The following is a 17,377-nucleotide window of genomic DNA, read 5'->3' on the forward strand; positions in this document are numbered from 1 at the left end:
AGTTTTATTAAAAATTTACAGATGCGTTCAGTTCCCCGGCTAATGCTCGTTAGCTAATATAAAATCATCCAAGGTACACGAGAGAAAAAAGGGAAGAAGGAAGATATGACGTAAGGCAAGAAAAAGGAAAAAGGCAATGGTGGAACTTGATGAACGTAAGAAGAGTCCACGATATAGTGCGTTCAGCTCAGGGGTGGGTGGGCAAACTTTTCCTAGTCACGGACTAAAACCCACCTCATAAGGGTCTCCGCAGGCCGTAATTAATTTTAACTGACAGCTATGCATTCAGATGCAATGAGTTGGCGAAACTAACGTTGTTGACAGTTTTAATTCACCGTAGACATTACGAGTAAAAAAAAACATGAGTAATTGCTTCTTACTCATTTCATAAAGGAGGTGGCTGGTCGGTTTTGACCCTCGGCTGTAGGTTGCCCACTCCTGGTCTATGACATACTAGAAAGCTAATTGTGGTTTAAATGTAGTATTTAGGCAGTAAAAATAGAGGAACGGCGTTATTTTGTTAATAGGCCAAAACCCAAAAAGTATTAAACACGGACAGTAGGCCCGGGGTCCCAGGTTAACGAACTTGGTACCACCCTGGCTCAGCTGCGTCACGTGTCACATTGAAAAACCCAATAATTAAACCCAATAAACGCATTTTTTCGCGCTTCTCGCGATTAGACTATATTTCAGTTATATATTTTGCACGAAATCAGTTTAGAACAACAAGTATATGTTTAAAAATAATTGTTCTATGACGTCAAGTTATGATTTGATTTGCTGACGTAATCTCTAAAAAATATTTACTGACGCCCATAAGATCAATAAAGACTGTCAATGTGGCCGTCAACAGCTAAAAGGTTGGGCACCCCTGAAATAGACAAATAATACAGTCGGTTGGCCCCCACCCTTGGATCCACCCCCGCTTGTAATTCACTGATGATAAGTGAGAAGATAGCTTGGATAGACACTTGCATCTTTGAAGACAACGTAAATGCCAGGAGTTTGGTTATTATCAGTCACACTGTCGTATGGGGATCCATTGGCCTGCATTGGAGGTACGATCATGCTTTGGTTTCCGGCGCAGTATTGACCAGTTACTACATCAGCTAGGAACATCCTCTGATGATTGTTTTGATCTCTTGTCGCATATCCGTTCGAATACCTCGCATCCACAGCGAAATAAACTCCCTTTCCGTACATTATTGCTACATAAATGAATAATTAGGATGTCTAAAGAGTGTACCAACAAAATAATGACCAAGCAATCTTTCCCAGTTGCAAAAACATTAGTCGAGTTTAGTTCTATGCTTTGGAAAAACTTAATAAAAAATGTGGTGTATACTATGTTTGTGCGTTATTTGCAAGCAAGTGTTATTGTACCGCATTACAATTTTTGTAGGCAATAATCCTTGAGCGGGGAATACAATCAAAAGAGTGGCAACAAAACAATGTTTCCGCTAAAATCATCATATCAACAAAATCTTGCAAAGTTGTGGAAAAAATCTCACCATATATCACAAAAAGAAACAGTAGTATATTTTTATAACCGACTAAATTTAAGTGATAAAAAGGCATATAAATGTTCAAAAGGCTGTAGCTGGAGGGGTTTTAATAAGTTATACTTATCGTCTAATTCCCACCGTTTTTTCCTGCGTGACTTCTGTCGAAGCCGTTATGGCAGATGCTGTCACAAACATTGCCGGCTGTTCCGTGGAAGAGCTCGCGGACCACTTTTGAACCGACGCCCATCCTTAATTCCACTTTTGCTTTTTGGGCCAGGAACTGCTTGTACATTGCTTCGTTCTGAATTCTCTCCAGCTAAACAAAAGATACAGCGAAAGTCCAAGTGCACTTGGTTTTAGAACACTTTGTGTCCAGTTACTTGTCCCTGTTGTTTTAAACCTCGCAACCATTGCTAAAAACCTTACTCGAGTAGCAGGAAAGAATCCAGGATTTTTCTGGGTTTATGAAAATTATCACGGATGATATCATAACGTTACGTCATAGCGTGACGTCATTAACAAATAATCTTAATATCTAGCGCTGTCCTCGAGCAATCAGCATAAGTATGCAAGTCCAAAAAATACCAACCTGTGGCGCGAAGCACAAAACTGCGTTTTTTTGTTCTAAATTGGCAATATCCTATTTTAAATAGTACAACTAAGCACATAAAAGGTATTTTCATGTTGCTCGAAATAGTAGATTTTGTAGTCCAAGTTACTGAAAATTTCACTTTGCTCATTTGTGATTTCACACGTCGTAGCATGCTGCGGTAAGCATACCGCCATTGCTCGGAACACATTTACTTGAAATGTACAAAAACCCAGTAAAAACGAAAAGAAGTTAAGGCGATGCGCCAAACAGTTATGCATTTACAAAGAATACCTAAAAAAATCATAGTTTTAGGGGATATGGTCTGGGGCACTTGAATTTGCCCTAAAATATTTGCAAAAGCGTTTTGGACAGCAAGTTTGCGCAATTAAGGCCAGTTTTACCACAAAGTAGCAGATGTTAAAAGAACATTTATATTTTTAAATGTCTTTACGAGAATGTCGGCCAAACCCTTTTTACAGCAGGTTCTTGATATAACGTAGGGCTCGGCGCAAAACTATTTGTCAATCAGGTTTGCAATCAACGTAAATCGAGGAATTTTCTTCCATACGTTTATACAGCTGTTTACGCGGTATAACTGAACTTACCAAATGTCGTAAAATTCAGTTTTCTGTTGTTTAACTTTTAAATCGTTTTCTTGTCTAATTTATAAGTACGCTATGTGCGTTGAAAGTTGATGTCCCACTGAAGTCTTTATCAGTTTACAAACAATAAACACAACGATGGTTACAAAACCTTAGTTCCTTATTCAAATAGAATCACACAAAGTTATCAACACTAATAGCAATAAACACATAATAAATATAAAACTTAACTTACACCACAACAGAGTAGATGTTACCACTAACACAGGCGCGTCTCAAATGAAGGACAAACGTACACGTTTAAACGAGACACGTACATGCTCTAGGCAAAGCGCGCCACTAGGAGCAGTGTTGAAATAAAATAAAACACTAAGGTTAACATGCGTAATATTGTTAAAATCATTACTAAAATAACAAACCTGGACCACTCGTATATTTGGCATAGTTGCCTGAAACTTTTGCAATATTGCATTATACTCTCGACCTTGGGTCAAAGTAATTTTCTTCCAAGCGTCATTGCCAATGTCTTCCCACAATGGGGGAAATCCAGGTTCTGAGAATGAACAAATTAATAAAACGCGAATCTTGCGACTTGTAGGCAAACTACAATAGAACACTTAAAAAACGCATCAGGTAGCTTTTATAGTTTATGTGGATATATATTTTATAATTTATGATTACGCTATACTATTAAGAAGCAAAACCTTCAGATTTGAAAGGATTTTTTAAACCTTGATTATTGAAGTATAATTGCCTATAATTATATAGGATGCAAATATTTCTTTAAATGCGGACAATAAAATGCATTACAAAGAATAAAACAAAAAACAAGTGTATTTTGAATCTATCGTGAGTTTTTATAGTGTCAGATTAAATTATTTGGATAAGTATGTTAAGTGTGTAAAAATTAGACATTAAAAGGGTATAGTAGTGCTTGCACATGGCTGAACAGTAACTCTTTTTACTTTTTCCTTTTTTTTCCAAACATTTTAGTTTTTTTTTTCGAAATAATTTTAAATATTAGCCCCGACAAACAGTCCGACAAACGGATCAGAACTGATACCCTAACGCGATATTTTTAATCCAAACTTATCGGTTGAATAAATTTTGTATTGAACAACCCTAATTCGCAGTTCAGTAAACATATAAAACAGCTTTGTTAACATGTTTGTTTACAAGTGGTTTAGCGCATATAGTAAAACAAACATACATAAAATTCTCAAAGTGATCGCTTAGAATGATTTTATCAAAAGCTCGTCCCGGACACATAGCACCCACATACAAAACATATCAAATGTGCATGCCGGAGATTATTTAGCTTACCCAGTAAGGTTTATACCCTATACGTCCTATGATAATATATTGCACTTTAAACCAAACTGATTATGAATAAATGTACATTCTTAATGATCGTTGCGAAAACACAGTAGCTTTTTGATTTAGGTTACAAACGTCCAAAAAACAAAACAAATAAGTAAAAATATAAATACCAGTTCTAAAACTTACAAAGCCGGGTGTGCTAGTTAAAACAACTTTCCAAAAGGGTCATAGGAAGAACATATTCACTTTAAAAATAGAAACCCTTATAAATTCATTCAAACCCGAATTTAGGCTACTACTCCAAAAGTGTAAGTAAATAAGTTGAATTCTGCATCTGTATAGCAATCAACAAATCCTTAAACCTAAAGTTCAGGCTTTTTGCTCTTAAATTGGCGCCTAAAGTGATCTTACATTATTAGTATATTACATTACAGATCATTTGAGAGGACGTACCTTCACCAGTGAGGTTGGTTCGCTTAATCTTGGTCGTGTTGTTGTCGTTGAGGCAGGTCAGCTCCCTTTTATTGAAGTCGAAAGAATATCGAACTAAGCTTTCGTTCATGTAAACATCAAGTTCAATAGTTCCTTTGTCGTTTTTCTAAACACAATATATATTTTTATATATATTTTTCACACACACACACACATATATACATATATATATATATATATATATATCATATATATAATTTTTTTTCAATATATATAAATAGGTTTAGGGCAAATTAAAATTTACAGGTTTTAATTGCAGAAGGCTAAAATGTGAAAGGTAAAGAAAAAAAAACCTTAAAAGCGAGTTCCAGTTGTTGGTTGGTTCTCAGAGGAAAGTCTTTGGCGACGTTGTCGTTCGGGTCGACGTACTTCCACTGAATGAACTGGGCGCATGTTTGGGCCTGCTTAAACTCGTGGATGAGACTCTGAACGTCGTTGCACGTTTCCAGGACGTTCGTGTGAAGTCCAGAGATTGTCAGGACGCTTAATAATAAATGTACAGTGAAAATTAAGTGTCGGTTTGCATAACGTTAAACAATCTGACATACTGATGTTGAAATAATCAGGTTTCCTTAGGACAATTGTACAGTAGAGTTACAATTAGGTGTCGAATGGCATATACTGTAGTTGCCAAATAAGATAAAATACTGATATTAAAAGAAATATTTTAAGGTAATTACAGTGTATTTTGAACAGGTACTAAAACGTTCATATCATATACCGAGATAGTCAGGACGCTTAACAAAATGTAAAGTGGAAATTAAATGTCGATATGCAAAAAATACGCTGAAATATTGATGTTAAAATAACTTTTCTGGGTTAAATTCAGTGTTCAACAGAGTCTGAAACGTTTGTGTGAAGTCCCGAGATCGTTAGAACGCCTTAGGACAATTGAAGATTTAAAATTAGGTGTTAAATGGCATATTGCTACACAATAACCTAAAATATTGATGTTAAAATGAATCTGGGTTAAAAAAAGTAGTGTATTCTAATCGGATCCCAAAACATTCGTTCTCCACTACTAAATGGTCAGGACGGTTCAAAGTATAACGGCAAAAAAATCTAATTTTACTGTGAAACCAACCTGGTGTCAATTTAAATAAACAATATCTGTAGTATAGATGCCGGGTCGGTTGATGTTAATAAATAGGTTGTTAACAATAGGAAATGTTACATTTTGGGAGGCATTTTGGCATTCCATATGCATTTATGTAGACGTAGAGTAAATATTTCAAATGGAAGGTTGGTGTCGCACTTTCTGTTTGTTTTCTCGATTTTCACATTTCTCTTCTTTGTGACTCTCAAGATCTCTTCTTCTTCTAATCGATCCAGTTCCTCAACCGCTTCGTCTTCAATCGTCCTACAATCGCTGAGAAGTTTGATTTTCTCTTGTATTGCCTTCCACACCTTTCAAATAATATACAGAGATGATTTCTGAGTGTTTCTTATTTTCATCGCTCAAAGAAGATTAACCTTAACAGCAAGTACAAATCAAATTGTGGCAAAAAATTGCACATATGACACAAAACCAGGTAAATTAAAATGCCAGTTTAAGATCATGAAATAGTGTTTCCCTTGAGTTTTTTAAATACAAAAACAATAACAAAAAAATGTATTGAACCTTATGCTGTTGCCGCCATTTGACTTAACGTATGCCTCATGGTAAAAAAGACACGCGAAAAAGATTAGCAAAAACAAGCAAAACGAAAACGAAGGATATTTTTCAGTGTCCTCAGAGGACCATTACTTTTTTTATTCTATCCTTGTAAAACTAAATCGAGGATTTTGAAGGTCACATGCTTCTAAACGAGGACATATGGTAGTCCTTATGTTTGCCTCAGTAATGTTTTTCTTATTGGTGTATCGTTAATGGACAAGGGTTCACATTCGTGTATCGTCAAAATTTAATAGAAATACATGAACTTGACTTTGATGTAAGATGCTCTAAAGATTAAATGAGGAAACAAAAACATATTGACAAATTGACGCACAATATTTACTGTACGAAAACAAAATTGAGAAAAAAACTTAAACATCTTTTGGAACCAATGTAAAATCCGCCAGTCAAGATGTTTCAGTTTGAATACGTAACCTATTCTTCAGTTTTCTTTTTTATGAAAGGTATTTAAAATAACACACAAAATAAAGTGTTACGTTTTTACGAGCACAAACCTTATTGACACTTTCTGTGTTTTTTGAGCAGATGAGGATGCTTACAGAGTCCAAGTAAACTGAACTTCCTCGTTTGGGCAAAATTGACGGCTGCTTAACTGGTGCTTGCGACTTACCTATAAAACAGATTGGGTGAATAGTTTATACAAGAGATTTCTTAAATTGATAACTGTTTTCAAATGACTTGGCTTGAGATAATTCTTTTGGACAAATGATTTGGTTTGACTTAGGTTTTGTAGACAAATAACTTGGGTGAAAAAAAATGTTTTCGTGAAGAATTGTGTATTAATTTTGGGTATTTATTTTAATTTTTGCAAAACAAAACAATTTTCGTGCTGTATATTGCGCTTCTGGTAATTTTTATCTGGGATATTGCTTAAAATCGGACGGAAACGTGTCATGTTTATGACAAGGACTTGAATTGGAATCGACTTGTTCTTTATTTAAAATGACCTGACTAAAGCTTAAGTTATTTTACAAATGACTTGTCTTGGGCGTATTCGCCGGTGCTGTATCCGGAGTGAATCACGATACGTCATGAAGGCAAAAAAAAAATTGTATGGGAATATTAATGAAGTATTTGGCACCAGATCACGATAATTTTTATTAAAAATATCGGGTATTGTTAGTGGATTTTTGTGTTATATATTGTAAATATTTTATAATGCACAAAAAATAGGTCGCCATGTTTCATCAAGTGGTATATTATGTTAATCAAACCTCCCTGGCTGTTAAGCAGCGCGAGTTCTTGCTGAAACACGGGAACCAAGTTCTGCTGGAAGATTACGACTTCGATGTTTCGCAGTGATGAGTTCGGATGAATTTTCGCAAACACGACGATCGACTCCCGACAACACTTTGCAACATGTTGGGCCTGCAGACCCGCCTTTCCTGAAATCAAACAACCAAATCGTCCCTACAAAAGACACACAGATATTTGTCATATGTTTTGCTATATTTATTGTTTGGTTTCGCATTTAAGTGACTCTAGAATGCAGTAATCTGTAAAAACAATGACCAACCTAAAATAATTTATAAAGCACGAAAGTAAACTAGTTTATAAATTTGCCTGATACACATTAAAACCTAATTTCCCAATTACAGCTTGCAAACCTTTGGAACACAGTGTATTCATTTTCCACAATCAAGAAAGAAATTTAGGTCGTGTTAAACAAATCAGTTTACCTTCAGTTGCCTGGCAATTCGAACGACTCAATAAACACCAAAGGCATTTAAATTACGAAAAATACCAAACAGAACCAATGTTTTACATGAATCGCGCTTGGTTGATAGCAGGCAACTTACCTGTTCCAATAGCAGGCATTGCAAACGAGGTCATTCCCAGTGCGTCTGCATTCTTATACAACTCGAGCAAAACTTGAGTGACACTTTGAGAGTTTGGAGGGTTTATGTGGAAAATGTATTTGCAAGCGAGGTTCCCTCCATTTGTAACGATCATGTTTGAAGTCTGGGACTTAAACTGTCGAGACGGGAGGCTCTGATGAGACACATTGCCACTCACCAGTTCGGCAGCGATGCTTGGGCCACCTTTTATTACAATTGCTTTTCCAATAACACCTGGAACATTTGAAAGTGATTACTCGCCCATTAAAATTTTAAAATCATAAAATAAGTTTGCTTTAATGTCTACTTGCCAATGTAACGCACAGTTTATGCATAAAAAACACAGAATTATTATAGTGACAACAATATTCAGTGTTTCTATTATTTACATATTCAGTGCAACAGTGACAACAATGGTAACGGTTACGTCGTGGAACATTTTAAAAGAACATAAAAATATAGGCATTACAAGTTTAATCGATAAAACAAACTAAAATCAACCACACGTTTGCTTGACATTTTGTTTGTTACTTGGTTCATCAAAACATATCGACGAAAAGCATAATGCCTCCGCCGTCTAAACTTCACAGTTCGCAAAACTTCACCTGACAAATCAATGGTGGTGGACACTATGACGTCACACTTAGAATCGGTGATGTCACCTTGTGTGACGTTTACTGTGATGGAACCAGACGTTTTATTCGAGTGTTGATTGACATTAGCTGGAAAGTCGTCATCGAAATTTTCCCCATTTAACTGCGTGGAGAAAAGAGTTAAAAAAGAGATACAAAGGTCGTTAATATACCAGAAATAAGGTTCGAAAGTCATTCGAATAAATTGTTGGCCACTAGTCCCATTAAGTTGACCTGGCTGGATACAGGAACTAAAGAGTTACATTGATTATTCAACTTGACTTATCTGTGGTGCTGAGGTAAATTTGAATACGTTATACTTCTCCCTTCTGGGATAAAGGACAGTATATTTTTTTAAAACGACCCATGACTAGAGTTGGCGTTTAATACCATAGTATTTCGTATTTTACCCCAGTCCATTGGAGTCACCTGAATCTAACCCCTTTAAGTGGGTTGAAAGACGCACGCAAACATATATGTTTAATAACATCTGTGATCTAGCCCCTCGGAAGTTGCTTTATGACCAACGATTACGGCTTCCGTATCAATAGTACACCGAAAAGCCATCGCAGACTCGCCGAATCTGTCGATCTATAATGCAAGCAGAGCAAGCCAGAAAAACAACTGGCCTGCAGTGAGGTTCGAACTCACGACCTCCGGTCAAGCCGGGACCGTCGCTCTACCAACTGAGCTACACAGGCTCAGAGAGGAGCGAGTCGAGAAACAACCTTGACGACAATGCTTGCTGCATCCTGTTCGTAAAACTAGCCTGCAGCGAGGTTCGAACTCACGACCTCCAGTCATACTGGGATTGTCGCTATAACAACTGAGCTTAACATGTAGAGTTTTATTCTACCACTGCTTTACACAATATTTCTGGCCTGTTGAAGTAAAGTGTTAAATACCTCTACTTTCATGCGACCATTTGATAGTTCCAGCTCCGACGGATCGACAATTACAATGCTCTGCTGCCCTTTAGCGATCTCTTCCACTTCATTTTTTCCTTTTTGATCCCGGAAGTAGCGGGGAATCCCCGGTTCTTGGATCACGTGACTGCGCACTTGGGTGGCTCGAAATTGTTTGAGGAACCAACTTTTGGCTAAAAAAGATTTAAATAAGTTTCTTAATGTACCTTTCGCCAACATTGAAGCAGCCAGTCAAAACGACTAGTTCTTGTGTAAGAATCGAACTCCGTGGAAATAAGTGACCGATGCTATAACTAGTTTGAGAATTGGGTCCTACTGTGTTTTTAGTCAAAAATTTATGAAAAAATGGAGCTTGCACGACCGTGAATACGCAGCACTGCTCAAAAACATAAATTTTAAGCAATTTCACGCGATGATTAATTAAATTGCCAAGCGTTGCTTTCTCGCCTGAAACAAAAGTATTTATTACCTAAAAAAGTATTAAAAAAAAGAAAAATAGAAATTGTTTGAACAAAAAATGATTGATTTAAAAGCAAAAAGGGATTTTTCATAAAAAGGATTTTTCTTGTTTGTTTTTATTCGGTGCAAAATACAACTTTTATGTTGTTGCTGTCTTCAAACAAGGTTTACTTTTATAAAGCCGTTTCACAACCTTTTTCTACATTCCTTGTTTTTCCCTTGAGCACGATGGATGGATTATCCTTGGTGACGTAATCAATCTGCACCTCCTCCAAATAGGGAGCGGCGTCCCGGAAAACCCCCCGGAACTCGCGCAGGTACCTCACCACCACGTGGCCATTTTCGAGGCGTGACATCACTATGGAGTTATCGATCACGTGACTTCTGACGAGGCGCAGGTTTTTGTCGAAATTATAGCAGAGGCCGACCACTTCTATGGTGGAAGCTTGTTTCTTTAGAAAGGTTAAGGTAATTAATGTTCGGTGCACTTGAACTTGTGTTTCCAAAGCCTCATGTCGCTTATTTTAAACGAACTCCTAGTTGAAGCACAGCTGAAATTAACAAACCGATTTACCAGAAAGCAAAAACAATTCTACAGCGTATGTCCGAATGTTATTGTTTCTTTAACTACGACTAAAACCACGCATCATTTTGAAAGGCGGTATAGCCTTGTAAAACATAGCTTTTTAAATTAAGTACCCAAAAGATCGCTATGCAGGTTCAGAGGGGATCAAGCCGAAAAACAAACATAGAACCGTTTCCTGCTGCATCTTGTTTATAAAACTGGTACCTCGGTTTGACAACCATTGCCCGAAGTCCTGGTAAAAATACATTAATAATCTTGCGCACAACTCACGTTGAGGTAGACATGAGTGTCCCCAGTTGCACAAACGTTCTGACTGAGTCGTTTCCACTCCTTGGATGCCACCACCCCTTCAAATCCTTCGCTCACTTCCATCAAGTCGATCTTCACTAGATCTTGCAAAGAGGAAAGAGCCCGACGATGTTGCTCCCCATTCGTGTAAAAAAGACAAATCTCTTCTCCTCGTAGTTGGAGCGAAGCTGCAACGGATGATGTAAGAATATCAAAGCCCATACAGAAGTAGGTATCACTTTGTGAACGTTTCGAATGTCTCTTTAGTCATTTTAGCAGAAAAGATATTCGAAACCTTTAAAATGTTACTAACTTTCATGTGGTCTGCTTCTACTATGTCTAACTACAACTTATGCTCCAAAAGTTCGAAGCTAAAGAAGTTAAGTTAAGCTTCCTTAAATAGATGACATACCACTTCTCATTCAAACAGTTTACGGACAATTAAGTACACTGAAGTATAGATAAGTATTGAGAAGTAAGACTCGATAATTTGAACATAAATATGAAGTTTTTAGGAACTTAAACGAAATATGGCGTGTTTCTTCAAAGTCTTCCTATTAAGATAAAAAATAGCATACATATTCAAACCTTTTAGATAAAAATAGCATGCATATTCATACAACACCTTTTGCCATATTTAACGCGATAAACGATAAAATTTACCCGCTTTTAGAAAGTATTTTTCTGCACACTTCTGTGTAGCCTTAGTCTAACTATAACGATTCGGCTCATTCCAAATGCAATTTTCGCCGAATTTATCAAGATGAAAAAAATTCTTCGCGCTTTTGGCATAATATGTAAAACAACTTTGTAATATGATGACGTCACGTTTGGACGTAAATTTGTGACGTATTCTCTGGAGATTTTGTTTTTATCACCCCAGATCTACAAAATGTCTTGTTCCATCCCTGGGTCAAAGTATAACATAAAAAATACCAAAAAAGTAGTGAAGCGAATGGGTAAGCGTGGAAAATTAAAGTTAGTTTTGGTATACAGTTTGTCTTTTACCAGTGCACCGAATTTTCAAACTCTAAACGTGCGCACAGCAGTACTCACCATGAACTTTGTCGCTTTTAAACTTTCCCTGGACCCACTGACGTACGCTGACCTTATCTTTATTCAATCCTTCATTCTCGCTTTTCAGAGAACAAAGTAGGAACTTTGTTCGAGCCTTATCGTTTGTCAGCGGCGAAGGTGTAACGTGCTTTGAAAAATCAGAACAATTATTTTTACCGTTCACACCAATTTGTGGATCAGCTTGTTTTAGAGTACTTTGATGACGGTTTTTGGTCATCTCGAAAGAAAGAAGCTCAATACTCTCATTTTTAAGCCAAATCCATATGTGAAATATTGCGCACTATAAGCGACATCTTCATAAACTACCACGGTATAAACCATAGTCAAATGTCTTGGCGAGAAAATGCTTGTTGCATGTATATAGGCATTGTACACCCTACCAAGGGCACAAACGGTCTAGAACCAAGGACACAAACGGTCTGTTAAAACAAGAAAAACTCTAAGGTTAAATACCAAAGTGAAATACACGATCATACTTGCTTAAAATAATTATATATAAATATATTTATATACATCCTAAAACGGCATCTACAAAAAAGAATGCTGCCATAGTTTTCAGATTCCATAAAGTAAACTTTAAAAACGTAAGCTTTTCAAACAAAATTAGTTCTAAAATAAACAAAATGAGATACAGTACTTACTGCCAAGGATATCGCAATATTTTGTACAACACATGGGCTTCTTAATGCCCAGAAAAAACGAAGGAAATGACACTCACCATAAGAGCGTTGTCTAGAATTTTACGAGCTTCTTTCATGAAAATTCTTGGTCCACGAAACGTCACTAACCCAGTATCATCTTTCATCAAATGATTCACGCTGACCTTGCCTTTTAGCTCATTGGTGATTTCACTTATTACATTACATTCAACGACGGTCCTGAAAAATAAAAAATCTGTAATAGCTCGACTGAGTAATCGAAAATACACATTTTTTTAGATGACTATGTGCATCTAATCTCAAGCGTAAAACTTTAAGTTATTAAAGATGTCCATCAGCGAAAATCGTTATGATTTTTTTAAAAAGATTTTTCAATGTTATAGTGATTTTTAAAGATTTATCAATATAGTGATTTTAAAAGATTTATCAAGGATATAGTGATTTTTCAAGATTAATCATGGGTAAAGTGATTTTTAAAGATTTATCAATATAGTGATTTTAAAAGATTTATCAAAGATATAGTAATTTTTCAAGGGTATAGTAAAGTTCAAATTTGTTTTTTGAACTGAAATCCCATGAGGTCTGACAGGTTGTTTTGAATTTTTTTTTCGCATTCTCTGCTTCACTTACAAAACTGACTTACCTATACTGCCATTTCAATAAAGATACGCATTCTTCTGTGATGTCACAGCTGTCTTTCATATAAGTGAGCATAGCTGTGACGTCATGCTGGGGGCCAGTGACTGTCACAAGGGCAGGATTCTTTACACTCCACCTTTAATAGAATACGAGTTAGTGGAAGTGTTGTAAACAAGTCATTTTAAGTGTTGTAAACAAGTCATTTTAAGTGTTGTAAACAAGTCATTTTAAGTGTTGTAAACAAGTCATTTTAAGTGTTGTAAACAAGTCATTTTAAGTGTTGTAAACAAGTCATTTTAAGTGTTGTAAATAAAGTCATTTAAAACTACTTAAGTTCAAGTCAAGTCACCCAAAAAAGAACAACTAAGTCCAAGCCACCAGTTACCCAAAGCTACCTAAGCCAAGTCCATGTACATTCGTAATTAGAGCAAATCAACTTTAAGTCATGTCATTGACATAAAAATATAACGATAAACTAAATAGGATTTTATTGAAACATATTTGCTGAAAACTATTAATTTAAACACGAGTGATTTGACACAATGACTTAAGGTTAAGTCAGTTGGTTTGTCCAAAATACTTAAGACTAATCTGGTCATTTTGGTCAAAAGACTAAGACTAATTCAAGTTAAGTCACGTGAAAACAGTGAATAATGTGAACCAAGTCTAGTCATTAGGCGTGGTTTCCGAAAATGTTGACTATCCCGGTATTGGGACACCGAGATCATTTCAATTTGCAACAGAACTACAAACCAGATTTTTTTCGGTTAGATAGGCCTATTCGCTGCGCTGTGCCGCCAGTATATAAAAAATTGAAAGCTGTTGCGAAAGCTTCATTAACTTAATAAAAAAAAGAATGTTACTGAATATTTTGTCTATTAAGTGGGATGAATCTATTCGTGTTTTAAAAATTCTTTTTTAGTAGTTTACAAGTGTTTGTTGTTTTTCAATTCGTTTGTAGGGCAACAACTACTTTGTTTCAGAAGTAATTTTACTAAAAGGCGTTTTGTTCACGTTTTTTTCATTTATTGTATCTTTAATAAAATTGTATCGTTTGCTTTGTTGGAACATATTTCCCGAAAACCGTTGCTTAATATGCACATGAGCAAACTGAAAACACAATATTTCGATTATTCGTCACACCTCACATAAGCCTCGGCAAAAGATTCGTCCTCTAATTTGACCTTGAGAAGGTCGTGGTCCTTGATCCACTGATTTGACTTTCGCACGGCGGCAAGGCTGACCTTGTCGTATGTGTCCGAAAGCGCGACAAAGGATCCGAAAAACTTGGACGAAATCTCCAGGCAAGTTGTCTCGAAACACTTCTGGTTTTGCTTCAAGTTGTCCGGCAATTTCTAAACCAAATTAAGGTCAGCTGAGATAACTAGGATTTCAAATCAGCACAAAGACTGGTTGATACAGTGGAGAAGTACCCCATTGAATAGTACCCGGAAATATACAGCGACAACGTGCGTTCAATGACGTCATGCTTAATTACGTCATAAATACGACCCTCTTAATTACGTCATGAGTATGACCCTCTTACAGACCAACAAAGTCGATTGTTTGCAGAGCAGTTGCGAAAGCAATGGAAAATTATGAAGGGAATTAATGAATAAACAGAATAATGAGAAGAAAGACCAAGGGTGACTCAAACATGTTAAAACATTATTATGACTGTAAGTGATGGATTAGCTCTGGTAAAATTCCCCTTTTGGAGGGTTGAAAAAGGGATATTATGCAATTTTTACCTCACAAACATGGAGATTCTAACCTTGGAGTAAAGATTTTCCACTGTTTGGCGCATATTTTTCTTTGATGAATTTAGTTAGTCCTCAAAGTGGGTCACTGTATTTGTTTTAGGGTGTTTGTAAACTTAGGAAGTTATACATCGGAAGTTTTCCGAGAGGCTATAACCGAAATCATCCGGTCGACGAAATACTATGAGCCAGCATAGTTGAAAACAAAATGGCCTACGGTGAGATTCAAACACATAAACTTTGCCACACTAGAAGTACGCTCTGAGCTATGCAGGTCATGTGGTGCAGGAAGTAACACCAAAAGATAAGTTCATGGGTCATACGTGTGGAAACGCAAATAAAAAAAACGCAATAAATATGCCATTAATAACAGTTAACACCGCGTACGACTGCGCGATTTAACATACTTTGTTTATTTGCCTTTACGCGAATTAAAAACAATACTATACGAACTTCAAGTCATGCACCACTAAGTGTTATGAATCAGCCATACTGTCGAGGTGTTTTCTATACCTTAAACTTTGGTTTGTAGTTCAGAACAAAGCCAGGACCCCTGCTGGTTATCTTATCGGTTATCATTAGTTCTGCTAAGTCTTTAAGATCGTGGCACAAGGAATCGAATTGTCTTCTAGACTTGCGAATGTAGTGCACTACGTCGGTATCCAGTTTGGGGCTGTCCTTAAACCCTGTCACCAGTCGCGCTGCAAATACACACAACAAAGTCTCACAAGGCTGGTGTAAAACTTGGATATTTTGGTGTCGAAGGGTGGCTAGTAGACTACATTTGTTGTATTGTGTCATCAATATCGAAACGTTGGTGGCCAACCGAAAGGCAGGGGTTCTTAAACTTTTTGACCCCTAAAAATATTTTTGCTTCATGTGGACCAGTGTATAGGAAAGGTAATCTAGAGATGACGTCATAAATTTGTGTCACAAACAAAAAAAAACTTCAAAAATCTGTTGTTTCCGGTACAAAAAATGTGAAAGCGCAATGAAGTCTAAGTATATAATTCAGTGCAAAAACGTTTTATTGTTAATTCAACACTTTTCTTAAAATAAATTTTTAAATATAAACTAATATTTCAATTCGTGCTTCGTGGGCCCCCTAAAATTCACGTACCCCCAAGGGGTTGAATGACCCCAGTTTAGGAACTCCTGCCGTGAGGAAAATAACTTTCACCCATACTGCGGAGAAACGGAACGCTTGGTATACGAGAAAGTGGTCACACGGGGGCCTGAATAGATTGACATAGAGCTCAACGGCTTTGTTTGCAGAACATATGAACGTTAATTAACCCTTTTTAACCATAATACGCTCACTTAATCAACCATATTCAGCCTAGGGCAGTTGATTAAGCCACTGTTTCTTAATCAGGTGAATGGTTCACCCGAGGGTGAATAAAATTTTTGCAGGGGTGAACCAACCAAAAGGGGTGGAAAAGGGTGAACTGTCAGAAGTGGATAATAACTTGCGAGCAGGGCGGATATTTCGGGTGCTTAACCTGTTTAGTGGACAGGTGAGAATTTTCAAAATCATATCACGAGACAATGGTGAATGAAATCTGGAGATGGACGCTAGGGGTGAACAAAACTAATACAGTTAAGAAGGGCTGGCTTAAGCTACCTGGTGCCATGTGTTTATATTTTATACAAGACTTACATGGTTGTCTGGGGATAGGAGCTGTAGCGGGTCTGTTCATTCGGTGATCTGCGTGAGTTGAAAACACAACAAAAAAATAAAAAATAAAAAAATAAAGATGCCATGACAGGAAAAGTTGAATAAAACTCTACACTAAAAACATAAAAAAAAAAATATAAAAACATAAAAGGATCAGATGGCTATAGGCTACTTTATGTGCAAATTATATTGTGTATTGCTATCCGTAACGGCATAAAATATTGTATCGAAACATCCAAATGCTCAACGACTTGTAGAGGTTTTTAACAACATAATGACGTAAGGGCTTGGCCACAAAGCAACGGTTGTGACTAAGCTTTTGCCCTGTGTTCACAGATAAAAATTCGACAAATTGAGTATAAAATGTGGCCACTGGGCAACACTGTATACTCTTCGAATACTGTTCTGTCGCCGGTGAAATAGAACTTGTGGCCAACTGGCTTGATCGTGGTCAACAGAAGTTAAGTTAAGCTTCCTTAAATAGATGACATACCACTTCTCATTCAAACAGTTTACGGACAATTAAGTACACTGAAGTATAGATAAGTATTGAGAAGTAAGACTCGATAATTTGAACATAAATATGAAGTTTTTAGGAACTTAAACGAAATATGGCGTGTTTCTTCAAAGTCTTCCTATTAAGATA

The 17,377-nt window shown here is 36.5% G+C and overlaps 1 protein-coding gene across 1 annotated transcript in view; it reads right to left on the reverse strand.

Moving 5' to 3' along the window:
• Nucleotides 1-28: 28 nt before the first annotated feature.
• The window catches only part of LOC146133731 (uncharacterized), a 29,530-nt gene continuing 12,181 nt past the window's right edge, over nt 29-17,377 (reverse strand). The window contains exons 16-34 of the mRNA XM_083397836.1: nt 16,714-16,761; nt 15,567-15,754; nt 14,437-14,648; nt 13,298-13,429; nt 12,714-12,873; nt 11,975-12,122; nt 10,901-11,106; nt 10,238-10,496; nt 9,565-9,758; nt 8,633-8,783; nt 7,989-8,261; nt 7,329-7,574; nt 6,684-6,799; nt 5,767-5,918; nt 4,805-4,994; nt 4,473-4,617; nt 3,119-3,252; nt 1,644-1,821; nt 29-1,208 (exon numbers count right to left, since the gene is read on the reverse strand). Of these exons, the coding sequence (XP_083253962.1) occupies nt 934-1,208; nt 1,644-1,821; nt 3,119-3,252; nt 4,473-4,617; nt 4,805-4,994; nt 5,767-5,918; nt 6,684-6,799; nt 7,329-7,574; nt 7,989-8,261; nt 8,633-8,783; nt 9,565-9,758; nt 10,238-10,496; nt 10,901-11,106; nt 11,975-12,122; nt 12,714-12,873; nt 13,298-13,429; nt 14,437-14,648; nt 15,567-15,754; nt 16,714-16,761 (3,407 nt within the window). The 3' untranslated portion in view covers nt 29-933. The remainder of the gene's footprint in view (nt 1,209-1,643; nt 1,822-3,118; nt 3,253-4,472; nt 4,618-4,804; nt 4,995-5,766; nt 5,919-6,683; nt 6,800-7,328; nt 7,575-7,988; nt 8,262-8,632; nt 8,784-9,564; nt 9,759-10,237; nt 10,497-10,900; nt 11,107-11,974; nt 12,123-12,713; nt 12,874-13,297; nt 13,430-14,436; nt 14,649-15,566; nt 15,755-16,713; nt 16,762-17,377) is intronic.

Source organism: Ascidiella aspersa, chromosome 9 (genome assembly GCF_963924565.1).
Source record: "Ascidiella aspersa chromosome 9, kaAscAspe10.2, whole genome shotgun sequence".
Lineage (NCBI taxonomy): Eukaryota > Metazoa > Chordata > Ascidiacea > Phlebobranchia > Ascidiidae > Ascidiella > Ascidiella aspersa.